This window comes from Gossypium raimondii, chromosome 1 (assembly GCF_025698545.1).
Source record: "Gossypium raimondii isolate GPD5lz chromosome 1, ASM2569854v1, whole genome shotgun sequence".
In the NCBI taxonomy this organism is placed as follows: domain Eukaryota; kingdom Viridiplantae; phylum Streptophyta; class Magnoliopsida; order Malvales; family Malvaceae; genus Gossypium; species Gossypium raimondii.
The window spans coordinates 51339210-51356360 of NC_068565.1; the positions used below are offsets into that span (position 1 = coordinate 51339210).

At 34.1% G+C, this 17151-nt stretch overlaps 3 protein-coding genes across 4 annotated transcripts; all 3 read right to left on the bottom strand.

The window, feature by feature from the left end:
• Window positions 1-1830: 1830 nt before the first annotated feature.
• LOC105786471 (histone H2A) lies at window positions 1831-2716 on the bottom strand. Its single transcript, XM_012612926.2, has 2 exons — window positions 2415-2716; window positions 1831-2231 (listed from the first exon to the last, which is right to left on the bottom strand). The coding sequence occupies exons 1-2, from the start codon at window positions 2622-2624 to the stop codon at window positions 1986-1988; spliced, it is 456 nt and encodes a 151-aa protein (XP_012468380.1). The 5' UTR covers window positions 2625-2716; the 3' UTR covers window positions 1831-1985.
• A 1357-nt stretch (window positions 2717-4073) lies between these two features.
• Window positions 4074-6942, bottom strand: LOC105786473 (organelle RRM domain-containing protein 2, mitochondrial). Its single transcript, XM_012612927.2, has 3 exons — window positions 6742-6942; window positions 4738-4806; window positions 4074-4624 (listed from the first exon to the last, which is right to left on the bottom strand). Exons 1-3 carry the CDS (start codon window positions 6854-6856, stop codon window positions 4374-4376), a joined length of 435 nt encoding a protein of 144 aa, XP_012468381.1. The 5' UTR covers window positions 6857-6942; the 3' UTR covers window positions 4074-4373.
• A 2543-nt stretch (window positions 6943-9485) lies between these two features.
• LOC105786474 (uncharacterized) lies at window positions 9486-16876 on the bottom strand. Of its 2 annotated transcripts, none has more exons than XM_012612929.2 (19): window positions 16540-16876; window positions 15589-16403; window positions 15422-15490; window positions 15119-15317; window positions 14292-14373; window positions 13959-14012; window positions 13792-13873; window positions 13642-13701; window positions 13492-13544; window positions 13246-13412; window positions 12684-12867; window positions 12436-12493; window positions 12297-12353; window positions 11944-12192; window positions 11288-11349; window positions 11120-11176; window positions 10914-11007; window positions 10576-10716; window positions 9486-9923 (listed from the first exon to the last, which is right to left on the bottom strand). In XM_012612929.2, exons 2-19 carry the CDS (start codon window positions 16252-16254, stop codon window positions 9837-9839), a joined length of 2421 nt encoding a protein of 806 aa, XP_012468383.1. In that variant the 5' UTR covers window positions 16255-16403; window positions 16540-16876; the 3' UTR covers window positions 9486-9836. The 2 variants fall into 2 exon arrangements, with proteins under 2 accessions (XP_012468383.1, XP_012468382.1); XM_012612928.2 differs by having other exon boundaries at window positions 13959-14015.
• Window positions 16877-17151: the final 275 nt, after the last annotated feature.

Genomic DNA, 17151 nt, shown 5'->3' on the forward strand with positions numbered 1-17151 from the left:
CAACAGAGACGTTGTAGTTGATGAAGAAGCTAGATGGGATTGGGTTGATGGCAATTTAGTTCCAAGTTTAATATCAAATGATGATGTCTCAACTGTTAGAGGCTAGTGAAATTCAAGATCAACAACCAACATCACATGAGCGACAATCAACTTCACCTCAAATTCTAACTTAATCTCATCAACATTTAGAAGAAGAAGAAGAAGAAGAAGAAGAAGAAAGGAGATATAATTTGAAGGATGAAAACTCAAGGAAAAGGCCAGCATGGATGAATTTGACGATATTATTACAGATGATGGTGTTTATTTTGGATTATATGTTGATAGGGATCTAATCACTTTTTATGAGGCTATGAAAGAGATGAAATGGAAAGAGACAATGGATAAAGAAATTGAGTCCATTGAAAAAAATCAAACTTGGGAGTTGACAGATCTGCCCGAAGGACAAAAAAGCATCGATGTCAAATGGATTTTCAAGACGATGTTGAATGAGAAATGTGAAATTGACAAACACAAGACTTGGTTGGTAGCAAAAGGCTGTAAGCAAAAGAGCATGAGATTGGTTATAAGGAAGTTTTTGCCCCAATTGTAAGGCTGGATACAAGTGAATTCGCTTACAGCACAACACTCATGGCCGATTCTTCAATTAGATGTTAAGTCCATGGCAACTTACAAGATGAAGTATTTGTTGATGAACCACCTGGTTACGAGAAGGGTTAGAAAAGAAGGTTTATCGACTAAAGAAAACTCTCTATGGACTGGTAAATATAAATGTGATATTTTTTGGGATTAGAAGTCATTCAAATTGCCCTTACTAATTTTATTTATCAAAAGAAATAAGATTCTTGCAATGTTCAAAATAACATATTGCAAGTCATTTGCTACACCAACTAAACCTAGCTTGAAGCTGCACAAAAATGATGAAGGAAGAGAAATAGACAACACTTATTTTAAGCAAATAGTTGGTAGCCTCGTGTATTTGATATCTACCAAGCTTGACATCATGCATGCTATGAGTTTAATTAGCAGATACATAGATAAGCCGACTGAATGCATCTCAATGCAGCTAAAAGCGTTTTGAGATATGTGAAGGCGCAATTGATCATGGTGTGTTTTACAAAAAGGATATTGATGTTAATATTGTTGAGTATACTAATAGGTAACTATACAGGGGACATTGATGATCGTAAGAACACTTCCAGTTATGCGTCCAAGTTTAATTCAGGTGCAATATCATGGTTGTCAAAGAAACAGCAAATAGTTACACTTCCCACAACCAAGGTTGAATTTGTGGCATCAACTTCAAGTACGAGTCAAGCATTGTTGTGGCTTAGAAATATGTTCAAAATACTTGGAGCTGAACAATCATAAACCATGATAATATGTAAAGCATCAAGCTGTTAAGAAATCCAGTGATGCATGAGAGAAAGCAAACATATGGATGTTTGTTTTCATTTTTTGAGGGATCTATGCAAGGAAGAGAAGATAGAGTTGCAGTTCTGCAAGAGCAATGAACAAATTACTGATATTCTGACCAAACCACTTAAACAACCAGCATTTGAAAAACTAAGGATGCTTGAAGTTTGTTGTTCTCAAGGCATTGATCAAGGACTTGTCAAAACAAATCAACCCTAAACTGTTTTCAGCATAAATCAGTTTAAGGGAGTGTCAAATCAGTTCAAAGGAATGTGATGGTTAGATGTTTAGTGCGTGAAGAAGATGATGTTGAAGGAAGGGACAATTATGCCGTATGGACCTTTATCACTGCCAACAGTCAACGAGGAAGAAGTGCAACTATTGCAAGGGACGAATTCCCCCTACAACAAAGCCATATAATCTGAATTTCATTCATTCATTTCAAACAAAACCTATTCGAAATAACACTGGGAAATTAGACTTTAGAAATACAATGGCCCTAAATTCCTACATTACCAACATTAACATTTTCCTACACAAAGGAAACTACATACATAATTAAATAAATGAAACTAAGCCTTCTTAGGAGACTTCTTGGTAGCCTTGGATGGCGATTTAGGCTCCTTGGTCGCCACCTTTTCGTTTTTCTTTGGTAAAAGAACTGGGTTAATATTGGGTAAAACACCACCATGAGCAATGGTCACACCAGCTAAAAGCTTCCCAAGTTCTTCATCGTTCCTCACTGCCAATAGAACATGCCTTGGAATGATCCTATTCTTCTTGTTGTCTCTTGCAGCATTACCAGCTAACTCAAGAACCTTTGAAGAAATAAAAAGAAAAAAAAACCCCAATTTTAGAAACATACATAAGGGTGTATCTACACTTTAAGTTTCAATCAATCAATCAATCAAATCCCCAACTTCTACGGGGATAATTCAACGGTTAATATATATATAAGCACATTTTAACCTAATTCAACGCTTGGGAAAAAATGAAATTACCTCAGCAGCTAGGTATTCAAGAACTGCAGCAAGGTAAACCGGAGCACCCGTTCCCACACGTTGAGAGTATCGCCCTTTCTTCAAGTACCGGCCAATTCGACCGACGGGAAACTGTAATCCGGCTTTCACTGAACGAGAAACCGGTTTCTTTTTTGGACCGCCGCCTTTCCTTCCTCCGGCTCCTTTCTTCACCTTTGATCCGGTATCCATCGCTTCAAGTGCAAATTGGAGGAAAAGACTTGAAAATCCGATATGAAATCTCGCAGTGAAATTTTCTCGAGAAAATGTTTGTGATTTCGTGTTGGAAAATTAGTTCAATTTATATGCGAAGTGAGAAAAATGGGAGACATTTGGCTTACGGATTTGGAGACTTTGAGCCGTTTGATAGCTTGTTTAAAGGACGGTGGATAAGTAACATCTTTGGCAATCCTCGTGAAATGGAACGATCCAATCAGCTTGACGGAAAGGGTTAGATGTATTAATAAAGTAAATTTTTTTTACATAAATTTTATAAATAGTCACTTAATTATTAATGTGCTTCTGTTTTCATCACTAAAATTTAGATTTAATTTTTTTTATTTTCATCATTGATATTATTGAAATTACCAAATAATTATCATAATATATTAATAAAATTATTTTTTATTTCAGTAATAAAAAATTTAAAAGAGGATAAACTATATAGTTAGATCAATCAATTTTCATACATTCTTATTTTGAACACACACAAAAAAAAAAGAAATTTGCAAAAAGGACCCTATTATTAGTAAATGTTTTCATTTTGATTACTTTAGGTTATAAGGGTTGACGAAAATCCTAGCATGCCATATTTTTCTCCCACGTATGTATATAATTTCCTCCTCATTCTTCCAGCCCTCATCTCTCCCGATCTTCATCCTTCAACACAGCCCTCCACTTTACGCTACCATTAACTTGTTGTCACCTCTAACCCGAGCCAGCTCTACATACCAAAAATCTCAGCCAATGCTCCAATCATCCATAACCATCCTCAACCCCTATTGCTAAAATCGACCACCACCTACACTACATCAACCACCACATAGCCCACTCGGGTTAGCCATTACCATCATCACTCGTCATAACGGTGACCAAATAAAAAAACCCTAACAACCCAAGAACAAATGTTTTCATTTTGATCACTTTAGATAATAAGTGTTGACGAAAATCCTACCTAGCACGCCATATTTTTCTTCCTACATATGTATATAATTTCCTCCTCATTCTTCCAGCTCTAATCTCCCTCAATCTTTATCCTCCAACACAGCCCTCCACCTTACACTACCATCAACTCATTTTGTCACCTCTAACCTGAACCAGCTCCATGTACTAAAAATCTCAGCCAATGCTAAAATCAACCACCACATATCCGACTAGCTAACCCATTACCACCATCACTCGCCCTTACAGTAACCAAATAAAAAAAAACCCCCAATAACAAAAAACATCCACATAAAGAAAAACTAGTCTCTAATATGCAAGAAGAAAAAAGAGATAGAAGAAAACTAAAAAGGAGAAAAAGGAACACAAGAAAAGAATTAAACCTTTTTCAGATCAATAGTGGACAATGACACTTTGCCTAAATAAGTAATTGTTTAATTATTCTATTAATTTAAATTTTTAACAACAAATAGATGAAAATTTAAATAGAAATGATTAGCTTGCTCTTTGGTATAACATTCAAGTACTAATTTGTCTCCATATGTTTCCCAGTACAAAACCGTACTAGTAGATAAACAAGCTCTTGTATGCTTTCTGGATTATGGATTTTGGAATTATGGAATTATGAAAAGATTGTAATGGTTGAAAGTATTAATTAAGCTTTAAAAAAAAATACAATGAATCATAGATTCACCTGACTATCGTCTGCAAAAATTGTGGGTAATATATGAATAACTTAAAAAAGCTTTTTGAATAAAGCCAACAATAGCTCCATCTATTTTAAGTTGAATTATACCCGCACCATCCGACAGTTTTGTTCGTTCGGAAACCAGTTTCAGATGGCCCCGATTCTGGTCTATGTGGAGGAGGTCTGTATTCCCTTGGTTTGGCAGGGTCCACAAAAATAACCCATCCATGCAAGAACTTGGCATTCATTTCTTCTCTAGCCTTCTCAGCTTCTTCAATGGATGTATACGTAACAAAACCGAACCCTTTTGACCTTCCGGTAGCTCTATCTCTCACGACTTTGGCTGAGACACATTTTAAACATAATATATCATGATGAAAGCTGAATGAACAAGTATGCAAGTACAGAAGCATAACTCTAAAGGCTAAAGAAAAATGAGAAACCGTTAAATTAAACCTTCGACAATCCGGCCAAACGGGTAAAATGCCTCTTGGAACTGTTCATCTGTTGTTTCCCTTGAGAGACCTGTTTGATACACCAGGAAAAGGGGTGATAAAATGATCTGAAAACGTTTCAGCAGGCTATGATTAACGGAATCGTTACAAGGAAAATCATGATGTTCTCCCTATTCATAATATTACCATCTCAGATGGCAACCGGAGTTCCCCCAAACACTTCAGTAAACAGCAAAGAAGTTTTGACAAATAAACTGAAGTGCATGAGGGAACTCTAGTGGGCACCTGGCATACACCTCTCTTAGTTCTTGTTTCATACAAATAAGCACTCGCTCTAGTTATTTATACCGCGTTGTACGCTTCTACGTTATAAAAGGGCCACCCTAGGTCTCAAAAGAACAAGACAGGCTGGTTGAACCTAGACATGATCTTGGGTTAAGTGAAAGGGTAAATAAAAAAAGGACAAAAAGGGCCTTTACCTTTATGCTTAATATTACAAACCCTTCACTTTTAACAAGTTATGAAGGAATATGCATCTTATCGGAACATGCATTTTCTTTTCCTGCCACTCTTTTTTTGAGTGCTATTCATTCTTCATATAACCCAAAATTCTGACTAGGTTCAACATGATATACTCGAATATTTTTCCTTCGAAACCCTTGGAGAACTTTAAATCAATCAAACAAAAAGTTATTCTAAGCTATTCATTCTTCATATAACCCAAAATTCTAACTAGGTTTTCCTTTGAAACCCTTGGATAACTTTAAATCAACCAAACAAAAAGACAGGATAGCTTATAGCATGAAAAAATGCTATTCTAAGCTATGCATTCTTCATATAACCCAAAGTTCTGACTACGTTCAACATGATATACACGAATTATTTTCCTTCAAAACCCTAGCATAAATCAATCAAAAAGAAAGGATATAGCTCATGGCATGAAAGAAAGCTATTGAAACCCTTGGATAACTTTAAATCAACCAAACAAAAAGACAGGATAGCTTATAGCATGAAAAAAAGCTATTCTAAGCTATGCATTCTTCATATACCCCAAAGTTCTGAGTAGGTTGAACATGATATACATGAATTATTTTTCCTTCGAAACCCTAGCGTAAATCAATCAAAAAGAAAGGATATAGCTCATAGCATGAAAGAAATCTATTTTAAGCCAGTGCTCAAAGCCTTTTGCCTTTTTCCTAAAATTTGTCATTTTAATGCCAATCTATCGTAGCAGATAACTGCCCTGAATTTCAAAGTACAAGTTATTTATATCTGGCTCAACTAATCCAATCCAAATTAATTCCTAGATATTGGCAAATACAGTGCTCAAAATCCTTTCCCTTAGGCCTAAAATTTTTCATTTTAATGCCACTCAATCATGGTGGATAATAGCATTAAACTTCATGGTACCACTAGTCATTTATCACGATTCCGTTAGACACAGCCCAACTAATCCAATAAGAGTTAACTCTGAGTTACTTATCATTAGGCATGATCTCAATCCAACTAATCCTAGCTGTTATTTCAATGAATGCTAGGTTCTCATATTGGACTAAAGACCCTGAACCAGCTATAGCATTGCAAAGGGACTCCTCACTACAACTAAACCCGCCATAGAAGATGCCAAAAAACCAGAACCCCTTGCTTGAAATAGGCACAATGGCACAACACCATAAATACTAATTCAATCCTTTGTTCACTTAGAAAAGGTATAAAAAAAGGCAATAGCGCTAGTAGTAATAAAGTTGATGCCTTTTAAACTTTAATTAGGCCCTGCTTTGGATTAACATCTTATTAAAGCATTTAGTTTGGATAATTAAATCACTATTTCTTTAATTTTATAAGTTGGCCTCCATTTTACATCTAAATTCCTTATTTTATTCAATCCAATTTATAAAATTATCAATTTTCAAAACAAAAATTGAAGAAATGGAAATGAATATAAAATTAATCACTTTTATGGAGAAATTTAAAGAATGATAAAGGGAAGGAAATGAGAGAATACCGCTAATGAAAAGCTTGGGGGAAGTCAGAGTCGAACTGAGACGAATCGAAGCCAAGTAAGAACACGGAGGGAAGGGCCCGGTGAAGGCGCGGCGGGCTCGGGAAATAAAAGCCATCGGGACGGAGCCAAAAGAGTCGGAAAATTAAGGAACGGGGCACTATTAGGGTTTAAGGGTTTTTAACAGTTGAAACGAAGGGTCTGAACTAAAACCCTTTTACATGTTTAATGTATTGATTCGCTGCATGCGTGACTATGAAGTGCAAACCGGTGTAACATCCCAGCCATTGATGGAGTCAATGACCCATGATTATAAATATATATGTTTTTTGAATTTAATTGGGTTGGCCGGGTTGAATTTTTACAAACCCTGACCCCGACCCCGACCCGATATTCTACTGTTATGTCCCGACTTCAAGTTTAAAAAAATTTAATCCGCTCAAACCCGAATCCAAAGATTAATGGTATACTTGACTCCCATCTTATTCGACTTGAATTCAAACTTTTTTATTTGAAATTGTGATTAATTAAAATCAAAAACATTTTGAAAAAAAAATCATGTTTGGGATGATTGAGGAAAAAAATAGAGAAAAGATTGTATGAAGTTGTGATTTTATGTTATCATTATCCCTTTCCAATAGAAGAATAACAAATCAGATTTTTCCTCGCGATTTTTAGCATTTTTAGTTGAAAAAGGATTTTTAGAGAAAGAATTGTATGAAACTACGATTCCACTTCATCCCTATCTGTTTCCAACAGGAGAATGACAAATCGTGAAATTTTTCAGGAGGAAAAAGCTTTCTCCTATTGAAAATGGATAAAGATGACGTGGAATCACAGTTTTATACAATTCATTCTCAAAAAAATATTATATCATAGAAGAAGAAAAAAAAACGAAAATTAGAGGAAGACTTAAGAAAATAAATTAAAATGAGAGAGGAAAAGAAACAAGTATGAAATAGAAGTTAAGGTGGTAAAATGATATTAGCTATGATAAAGTTCAAGGATTTTTTTTAATTTAATTAATATTAAATATATATAAAGGTAATTTCGTAAATATTTCGGAGCAGGGCGGAACGTTTTTACGCTAAACCTTATTTTGACCATTCTCTAAAGCTAACACGCCCTGCCCCAAACCCCAATTTTAAAAAGAAAAAAAACAACTCTAATAAGTTGGATCAGCTCAAAACTCGTTGATTTTGTAGAAGAAAAAAACAATATTTTTGCCTTTATTTTAATGGTTTCAACTTATTTGACTTTTGATGTAATTAAATCTAATGCAACTATTGAATATCGAAATATCTTAAACCAATAACAAAAGATAAAATCTCAAGTAGAATCAAATCCATTATTTACTAGATTCATAGCTTGCAATTTGATAAATATTTTAAATTTATACATGAAATTTAATTTAATCCAGTTTAAAATGTGAAATTCAATATGATATAATTATAAATACTTTTAAATATATATATATCCATTTATTTCCTATATTTTCTAGTTTGTGTTACAATGATTACAATATTAGTGATCTAATTTATGAGAATTTTTTGTTAGTCCGGCAATAGAATTTTTAGATTCAACAAACAAGGTCGAGGAGTTGACAAGTGTCATATAAAGATATAGTAAAATATTAAAAAAATACATGTCAATTTTTTAAGATATTTATGGAATAAAAAAGTACACTACTAATATACAAAATACTCTATGGCGACGAACTCAATGGAGTGAATTATAGTGATCCTGCTATTGTGAAAAAATATGCTAGATGTGCTCCATTGGATGAAATTTTTGAATTAGATCGTGCTACTTTGAAATCCGATGGTATTTTTCGTAGCAATCCGAGGGGTTGGTTTACTTTTGAGCATGCTTCGTTTGCCTTGCTTTTCTTCTAGCATGGTGCTAGAACCGTGTTCAGAGATGTTTTTGTTGGTATTGATCCAGATTTGGATGTTCAAGTAGAATTTGGAGCATTCCAAAAACTTGGAGATCCAATTACAAGAAGACAAGTAGTCTGATGCAAGATTGCTTTGTTATTTTTCGCTTCTACTTCTATTTGTGATTTGCCATAGGCTGCAGGAAAAATCTTGATTTAAATCGTTGTCTTTTTTTATTATTATTCTTGTTCTTTCTTTATCTTATTTGGGAGATGATTCCAAATAAACAAGTACGAAAGCTATAATTGTAAACCATGATCAAATTTATGGAAGCATTGGTTTATACATTTCTCTTAGTATCTACTCTAGGGATAATTTTTTTCACTATCTTTTTTTGAGAACCGCCTAAAATTCTAACTAAAAATAAAATAATTTTTCATTACCTCAATTGAAGTAATGAACCTCCCAATATATATTTAAATTTCAAATATATAATTAGATAAAATCAAAATTTAGATACCATAATATTGGATCATAGAGTTTAATTTCGAGATTTATTCATTCAATTAATTCAATAAAATTATAAATGTCTAAAATATTAATAATTTTTATATAAATATCAAATATATTAAAAAAATAAATAGTTGAATTCAATTAATATAGAAGGTCGAACTACATTAAAAATAATAAATTAATAATAATTCAAAAGTCCAATAATTCTTGGCAAAAATAAAAATAAAAATCAATTTTTATTCACGAGTTTCCAACCTTGAATTTCTAATTCAATAAACCAATCCAATTTGAGTGTTCTTTTTATGTTAAATAATAAGTTTTCAATTTTGTTCATTTATGAATAATCAAGAGTATATATTTAAAAACAACTAAAATAAATCCATTAATCATTCAATTGAATTAAAGAAAAATATTACCGAATTTTCTTTTCCTAGTTGCATGCAAAATTGCAATGCATGCATTAAAAAAGGGGTCAGCATGCAAGGCGAGTTTGGTTGAGTCACTTTTGCTTTATAATGTCTTTACATCCTTCTTCATTCGGTATATAGTTCTAGTTTTGTACAAAAAAAAACAAAACCATTTATGGTGGATGGAACAAAAAAGAAGAACAAAAGCGAAACGTTAAGACCAACAACACAAGTTAGAACCGATGTTAATGCCAGATCCTGGTATTTCGATTAAAAGTTATCCGGAAGGAGATGATCAGCATTATTCCGGTATCGGCTCTACCTTTTTCTCCAACATCAATGTTCCTTTGAAGATCGTCAGTTGAAGCTCCTTTTGGTACTTGGATAACTGAACATCAAATAAAGTTTACAATGGCTTAGTTCTCTTAGTGATTTGACATTTGGTATAAACAGATCAAAATAGACGTTCATCATGTTAACTGAAAGGGTCGGATTGGTCTTAAATTAGGCCACTCGGGTTTTAATCGATGCTGTTTAGTTTCAAGTTCAGATCATCTCAGGTCCAAGGTACAGATTTCTGAAATCATAGCATATTATGAAGTCTGGGTTATCTCAAGTTACTACTCATTTTCATGTTTGGGTCATTTCATATCCAAACTGTTCTAGGTTTAGGTTTAGGTTTAGGTTTAGGCATGTTCATCATGTCAATGGGATGGGTCGGTTTGGTTTTACGTTAGATCAACTCGAGTTTTAAAATTTTTAACTATTTAGATTCTGTATAGTTTCGAGTTCAACTCAGGTTAGTTTTAAAATTTTTACCTATTTCGATTCTGTTTAGTTTAAAGTTACTTCTCATTTTCAAGTTCGTATCCAGACTATTTTAGGTTTACATTGTTTCGAGTTTGAGTTAATTTTGGGTTGGATTCAGGTTATAAACTTTATGGTTAAATCAAGGTGAGTTAAGTTTCGGTGTTCATGTTAGAGTTGGAAAGTTTATTCAAGTCTTTCTTGTAAAGGTAAAAGATTTAGACAGCACTTACTTGCTGCTCACTCATCTTTGTAAAACCAAATTTCTTCGTCCAAATCGACAAAGCTTCATCAGCTGCCGGGAGCACCAGGTTTTCGACATTCAGGGAACTTAGTAAATTCTCAATGCAAGCAAATAATGCCTGGAAATATCCCTATAAAAAGACGAAAATAACAATTAGTTAGCTTGGTCCGACATTATCATAGTCATGTTTTGACTAGATTGGAAGACTTGAGAACAAAACCGACAAACTGTGACAGTGTAGCGGAGTTAGGGATCTATCTTAAAGCATTTTAAGACGAAAAAGAAATGCAAAAAGGAATAAACTTGACAGCAATTGCATATTCTTACTTTTCCTTGATGTTTTCTACTTGTAGCTACAATAGGGAGCTCGGCAACCTCCCGACCAAATATTCTAAGAAGGCCAGCTGATACAACGACGGACCTGCACATATGCACCATGTATAAATTCATAGATAATAAAGTAATCAACAAGATAATAACACCTCGCAACCCCGCGCTAAAGAATATAACGAAAGCAAGAGAGCGCAATGTACCTCACAATCAAAACCACGCAATACATTCCACCAAACTCTTGTCCTGATATATTTCTCCTACAAAGTTCAAAATCAAGATATCGTATTAACCACGAATATTAACATATATTCCTGAGAACTTTTTTTCAAGACAAAAAAGAAAAAAATGGTGTAAGAATGAATACATACCCATAGACCATGACGGGAATCAAATCACGACCCGATTTTGCAACAATGGGATCAAAACATTCCTATAAAAAAGGAAGTGCAAATAATTTGAGCAAACAGGCAATTCTTACATACAGCTTAAGTAATAAAATATCTGCAGGATAATCAACACTCTAAAGGCAGCTAGTATATATCATATAGGTAAATTCACAAAAAATCCCATAGAAAAAACAAATACTTTGAGACAGTAATCAAATTCAGTTACAAAATTGTTCTATTTTTGCAATTCTAAAAGTTTGTATAGATGAGTTTCATGTCATGATTGTATGCTTAAGAAATTTTCAACTGCTTTAATAAAAAACCATAAGCTGAAACGAGAATGGAAGTATATGCAGATAGCAGCCATCCCGTAAATGTCTGTAAGTTCATCTGTATTCACTCCAAGAACAAGTTCCTTCTATATATTGTTCAAAAGTCATAGCCACTAATGGCACTGAGCTTATCTTCAAATTACAATTTGAAAAAGTTGGGTCAACATAGATTGTTCCCAACAAACACACAGTACGACTGAAAAAGCTTGGTTAAACCAACAAAAAGATCAACAAAAAGGTATAAATATCTTGAGCAACTAGGTCAACGCACTAAAAAACATTAGTTTTATATCAGGAAAAACTTACTCGAAATATTGCAGCTGCACTTGAAAGTAGAGGCAGATGTTCAGAATAACGGCTTTTTCCGCTCAGTATTCGCCATTGAACACAATCTGTGGCTCCATCAATAAGTAATCCTTTTTCTAAATACTTTCTTCTAATTATATTTGCAAATACAGTAGGAATTATCTGCACCCCACTGGAAACATAACTCTGGAGAGCCACATGAATCCTGTTGCAGTCATCGCAACAAAACCATTTATCCTCGGGAATTTCCTGTAGGGTGGAAGAAAAAGAAAAGGTAAACAGTGTTTACTAAACACTTGAATAGCATGTATATGTTAACAATTAACCTGCCAGAACATTCATTTCAGACTTACTTTCAAATCACACAGTCCACTTTCCCGCAGGCAACCAACATGGAACTCCTTCTCACACTACCAAAAAAAATATATATATATTATACCAAAAAATATATTGCTGGCTTGGATTGAAATTGGATGAGGAAACAGCACATACTTGGTCACAGAGAATAACTGTTCGATCATCAAATGTAGAGCCACTAAAGTCATGACCCCTGACAAAAAAATAATCAATATCTCATAACAAAATAAAATGGGAAATAATAAATAAAAATCAGAACCAACAAAAAAATCCAAAAATAAAATAAGAAACCATCAAGAAATTATTGACTTATATTGATGGAGGCATAGAGGGATTTAGTCACACATTCATCAAGCTCACTTTAAAAAAATATTGGTACCAACCTGCAAACAACACAACCACCAATTTCAAACTCTGGTGATTTGACAACTCTTGTCAATCGTATCACAATTGGTCTTGCTGTGCTTGAAGCTTCTCCAGAAACAGCTTTCCTACTAGAACCATGTTCATCTGCACAATTTGGACAACACCATTCACCTTCAGGAAGGTGCTCTAGATTCAAACAAGCTGCAAAAAGAACATTCAATAGTGTTAATGATGAAAGGAAATCTTACACCAAAAAGAAAATTTAGCAAGAATAACAGTACCAATTTATTTTTACAACTAAGATGATGTACATTGATAGCAAGAGTGTACATCCACCATTTATTTTTGAAAATAATTTGTATAAAGCTAGTCATTATAATCATTCGGCATGAAAGCACAAATGCAATTAAAGCTCCAAATGCTGACCCACATGTAAGTGTAGTAGATGAATTTATCACATGAATCATTTGATGCTGACCACTATATTAAATGTTTACAATACTAACAGTGAATGAAGTACCTCTCTAAACAAAAACATATACCAAAAAGAAACAGTTCAAAATAGAAGAAAATACAGACATGGATGAAAAGCCTGAGAGCATTCACAACGAAGAAGCAGATCTCCAGCATTTCCACATACTGCACATGTATCATCACTGGAACCAGTTGTAACACACTGCCCATTTGCTAATGACAATGCTATATCATGAAGCGTCAATCCATTAGATGTATAGATGTGGCGATACCTGTGTAAAGAAAGAAACTTATCAAAGAATTGACTTGTAACATCGTAGAGAAAGATCAAATTCTGTAAAGAACACTTACGGTTGTCTTCTGGCCGCCATTCCAGCATGTGCTTCAAACTGTGAAGGACTAAGCTGCTCACACCAAAAAAAAAAAAAAAAGAAAAAACATTAAACAAAAGTCATGAACGAGAGAGGTAATCCAGCATCAAATTGATAATTAGAACCTCACCTCTCTCTCACAACAGCAACATACTATACCATTTCCCTGCTTGTAGCCCTCAAGTAACTTCTGAAAAACATATTAAGAATTTTGGTTAGTAACACTAATAGGCATAAATTATTGCAAATAAACCATATTATTTCCCATAAATTATTGCACCTGCCCTTTGATGAAGTAGGTCAATTCTGCTCCATCTGGAAGTCCATTTGGCATAAAAAGTAACCTGTGTAAATCATTATCCCTGCCAACAGTTTAAAGAAATTCAAGGTTAAACCAGGCGGATCTAAGATTTGCAAAGAGCGGGAGCACAATAGGCCATACAATACCTTTTCTTCATACCACCATCAGCAGTTTTCTTTCGCTTCATGACTGAGTTAGGCCTGCTAAAGGTAGAGCATTAGTGAAGTCAGAAATTAAAAAAATAGAAAATAAAAACCAACAACACAAGTCATAGCTAAACTGAAACATGACATACACATGCTAGATTCTATTCCACTAAGCATCCAGATAAAACCAACAGGGTCGAATCCTTATCCAAATTCAAAACCGAGATAATTAAATGAGATGGTCTATCAGATAAGGAAACAGAAGAAAAAAAAATTTAGAAGTTGAAACATACAAGACCACAGAAATCGGAATCACCAGAACTTGATATTTACCTCAGAGAATTAGGCAAACTAGGAGGTTTCATGTTATATATCTTCTCTGCTTGAACATTTCCGTTACTTTGCTGAAGACTAGCTGCAGAACATAACAGCATGTTAAAACATTAACAATAGTAACAGTTAAATGTGGCTCTATACTGGCAGACATAAAACCAGGTATCCCTTTTCTCTAAGAAGGCTGGCAGTATGGCCACTAATATACCCAGAATAGTACATTTGATGCCTAACACTTAAAATTCAACCTGCCTTGCAACACAAAAAAAATTGCAATAAGGAAAAAGAATCAAGTATTCTTATTGCACAACTGCAAGTTAGAGAGCAGAAGAATCTGCATTGTTCTATTTACTCTTGCATGTGCCACTTGAGTTGGCTTCCAAATCTAGGGATAGGTTGCTATGGCAGTTACATCAATTTCCCTTTGTAATTCATTCTTCCCCGCTTTCAGTTAATTTCTATTACACTAGATTTCCAAGTAATACTCACAAGAATTGGATGTATTGTATAAGCTACTACTTTCACATAGCAACCTATCCCAAGATTTGGAAGCCTGAGACTCCAAATACATTTGCCTATAACAAGGGAAGCAACATCTAGCAAAATGGCAGTCCCCTTACTGAATTCCTATCTTTTTGTTTCTCTTAGTTTCAAAGAAATTGACTGTGTATCAACAAACTCTATCTTGAGAACGCCCCCCCCCCCAAACAAAAAAATAAATAAATTATAAATCTATTCACAAACTCAAAAGGACCCAATAACAGATGGTATAGGACTACAGACAACCAAGATAAACCTAATCAAAGCATGAAAAAGGAAATTAGTACCTTTCCAATCCTGAAAGGACTCCTCATTTATAGATGTACCAGCTACATCTTTTATAACTTCATCCAGAATGCTGAGTGGAGCAGTCTTGAGTTCTTGAATAATACTATATATTGGCTTCCCATTCTCCAAGTATATGTGATTATTAGGATGCCTAGTTTTGGCACCAGCATGCTGCTCAAACTCATAGGCACTTACTACCTATTCACACCCCAGACAAACCATTCAGCTAAAACAATACATCCTATGAACTAAGCACTTACAGAAAATTTGACAGTAATAATTAGAACAGTTGTATTACTTACTTTGGAGAAATTACAAAATGAGCATCCACACAAATAGCCACCCGCATGAATAATTCCATCCAGTACTCTCTAACAACCATGAGGAAAAATTGTAATAACGTTAAAAAACAAGTCAAAGCTAACAAAAAGGAAATTAACCTTAGTTAGATGGAGAAAAACCAATTTACCTCCGTCGAGATTGAAATATACTTCACTCGGGCTCCATCAAGAATACCAGTTCCTAACAACTTTTTAACATTTGTAGGGTAGTTACTAGGAACAACCTTCTTAGTCATTTTCAATTCCAAATTAGGAGCACAAGAATATCGACTACTCCATTCGACTGAACTAGTCCCATAAATATTTTCCATATTCATACATTCCCCACCAACTGAATACGAAGTTTCATTATCATAGTCCTCCTTCCTTTTGCTGAACTTAAACGTAATTTTCCTAATCCCTGATGAACTCAAATGCTTTGGAATTTCCAATGTAACATGGGAACTCAACATAGCCCCCGAAGTATCACACATTTGAGAACTATCACTCAGACTCTCATCGAAACTCGAATTCCTGGAACAAACAGAGGTAACTTCACCACTACCGGCATGGTTCCTACTGCTTATGTCATGGAAACTAGACGTGTTTTCTTTAGGAGAAACAATTGGGTTCGAAACCTCCGATCGAATATCTTCATTAGAAACTTCTTTCGCTTGTTTCTTGTTAGGAGATGCCTCCGGTTCAGATTCCAGTTCAAGAGATTCACGGTCTCGCTTCAATTCAGGTTTCGTACCATTTCCGTTCTCCGTAATCTCCTCCGTTGAGATTCTCAAACAAAATGCTTCTTCCTCCATTCAACAACGAATTCGTTCTCCAATTTCCGATAATTACAGCATTCATAAGAGGAAAATCCGAAAAAAGAAACAGACCTTAGATTTCACTGCTCGTATACTGAAAAGTCGAATCCAAATTCGAATTCAAGAACAGCGAAAAAAAAACCTAACTGCAAAACAAACAAACAAAAAAAAAGAAAATTTCAATTCAATCCAAATAACCGCTTAACCGTTATTTAATTTTAGAACATAACACTGCCAACCAAGAAATTTCAACAAAAAAAGAAAAAGAAAAATAATAACAACCTATAGAAAGCCAAAAAAATCAACGAAAATTTGCAGAAATGGGATCCAAATCACATTGAAACCTATAACAAATCGAAGAATAAACCATGCAGGAAGATTGAAAAAGCCAGATTTAAATCTCGTGGATCTGAGATTCGTGGAAAGTTGATGAAAACCAAAAAAAAAAAAGAAAATTAAGGTTCAAATTAAAATTTAAACAAAGCGCGAAAGATTTGGGTTAGGGTTTTTGATTGTTTATGTGAAAGGAAAAAAAAGGAAAAACGAAAACAGAGAGAGAAGGGCGGCAACAAACAAGAAGAGAAAAAAGCTTAGTTCGCGGTCCAGATTTAACTTTTTCAAGAAACAAAAAACAAGATAGAGAGAGAAAATAAATCTAATTCAAATATATTCAGTAGTTAATATCTTATTTTAAAGGTTAAATTCTGATGATAGTCTCTGTACTTATCGATTTGTGCGGATTTAGTCCCTCTACTTTTATTTGCTCAAAATTGGTCCCTGTACTTTTTGATTTACTCATTTTCAGTCCCTCTTTAAGTTTTTTCATTAACTTTGTCAAAAAAAAGCTAGGTACAATCACAAATTTAACCCCTTAATCTTTACAATTTTTGTCAA

Excerpts from the sequence above, each read along its gene's own strand:
- LOC105786471 (XM_012612926.2), bottom strand. The coding sequence starts at position 2,624 with ATGGATACCGGATCAAAGGTGAAGAAAGGAGCCGGAGGAAGGAAAGGC. Across the intron at positions 2,232-2,414 it reads TTGAATACCTAGCTGCTGAG|GTTCTTGAGTTAGCTGGTAA; the intron begins GTAATTTCATTT and ends ATTTCTTCAAAG.
- LOC105786473 (XM_012612927.2), bottom strand. The coding sequence starts at position 6,856 with ATGGCTTTTATTTCCCGAGCCCGCCGCGCCTTCACCGGGCCCTTCCCT. Across the intron at positions 4,807-6,741 it reads CCCCAAGCTTTTCATTAGCG|GTCTCTCAAGGGAAACAACA; the intron begins GTATTCTCTCAT and ends TGTATCAAACAG. Across the intron at positions 4,625-4,737 it reads GTTTGGCCGGATTGTCGAAG|CCAAAGTCGTGAGAGATAGA; the intron begins GTTTAATTTAAC and ends AATGTGTCTCAG.
- LOC105786474 (XM_012612928.2), bottom strand. The coding sequence starts at position 16,254 with ATGGAGGAAGAAGCATTTTGTTTGAGAATCTCAACGGAGGAGATTACG. Across the intron at positions 12,868-13,245 it reads CTCTCAGGCTTTTCATCCAT|CTTGTTTGAATCTAGAGCAC; the intron begins GTCTGTATTTTC and ends TTCTTTTTGCAG. Across the intron at positions 12,494-12,683 it reads GGTGGTTGTGTTGTTTGCAG|GGGTCATGACTTTAGTGGCT; the intron begins GTTGGTACCAAT and ends TTTTTTTGTCAG.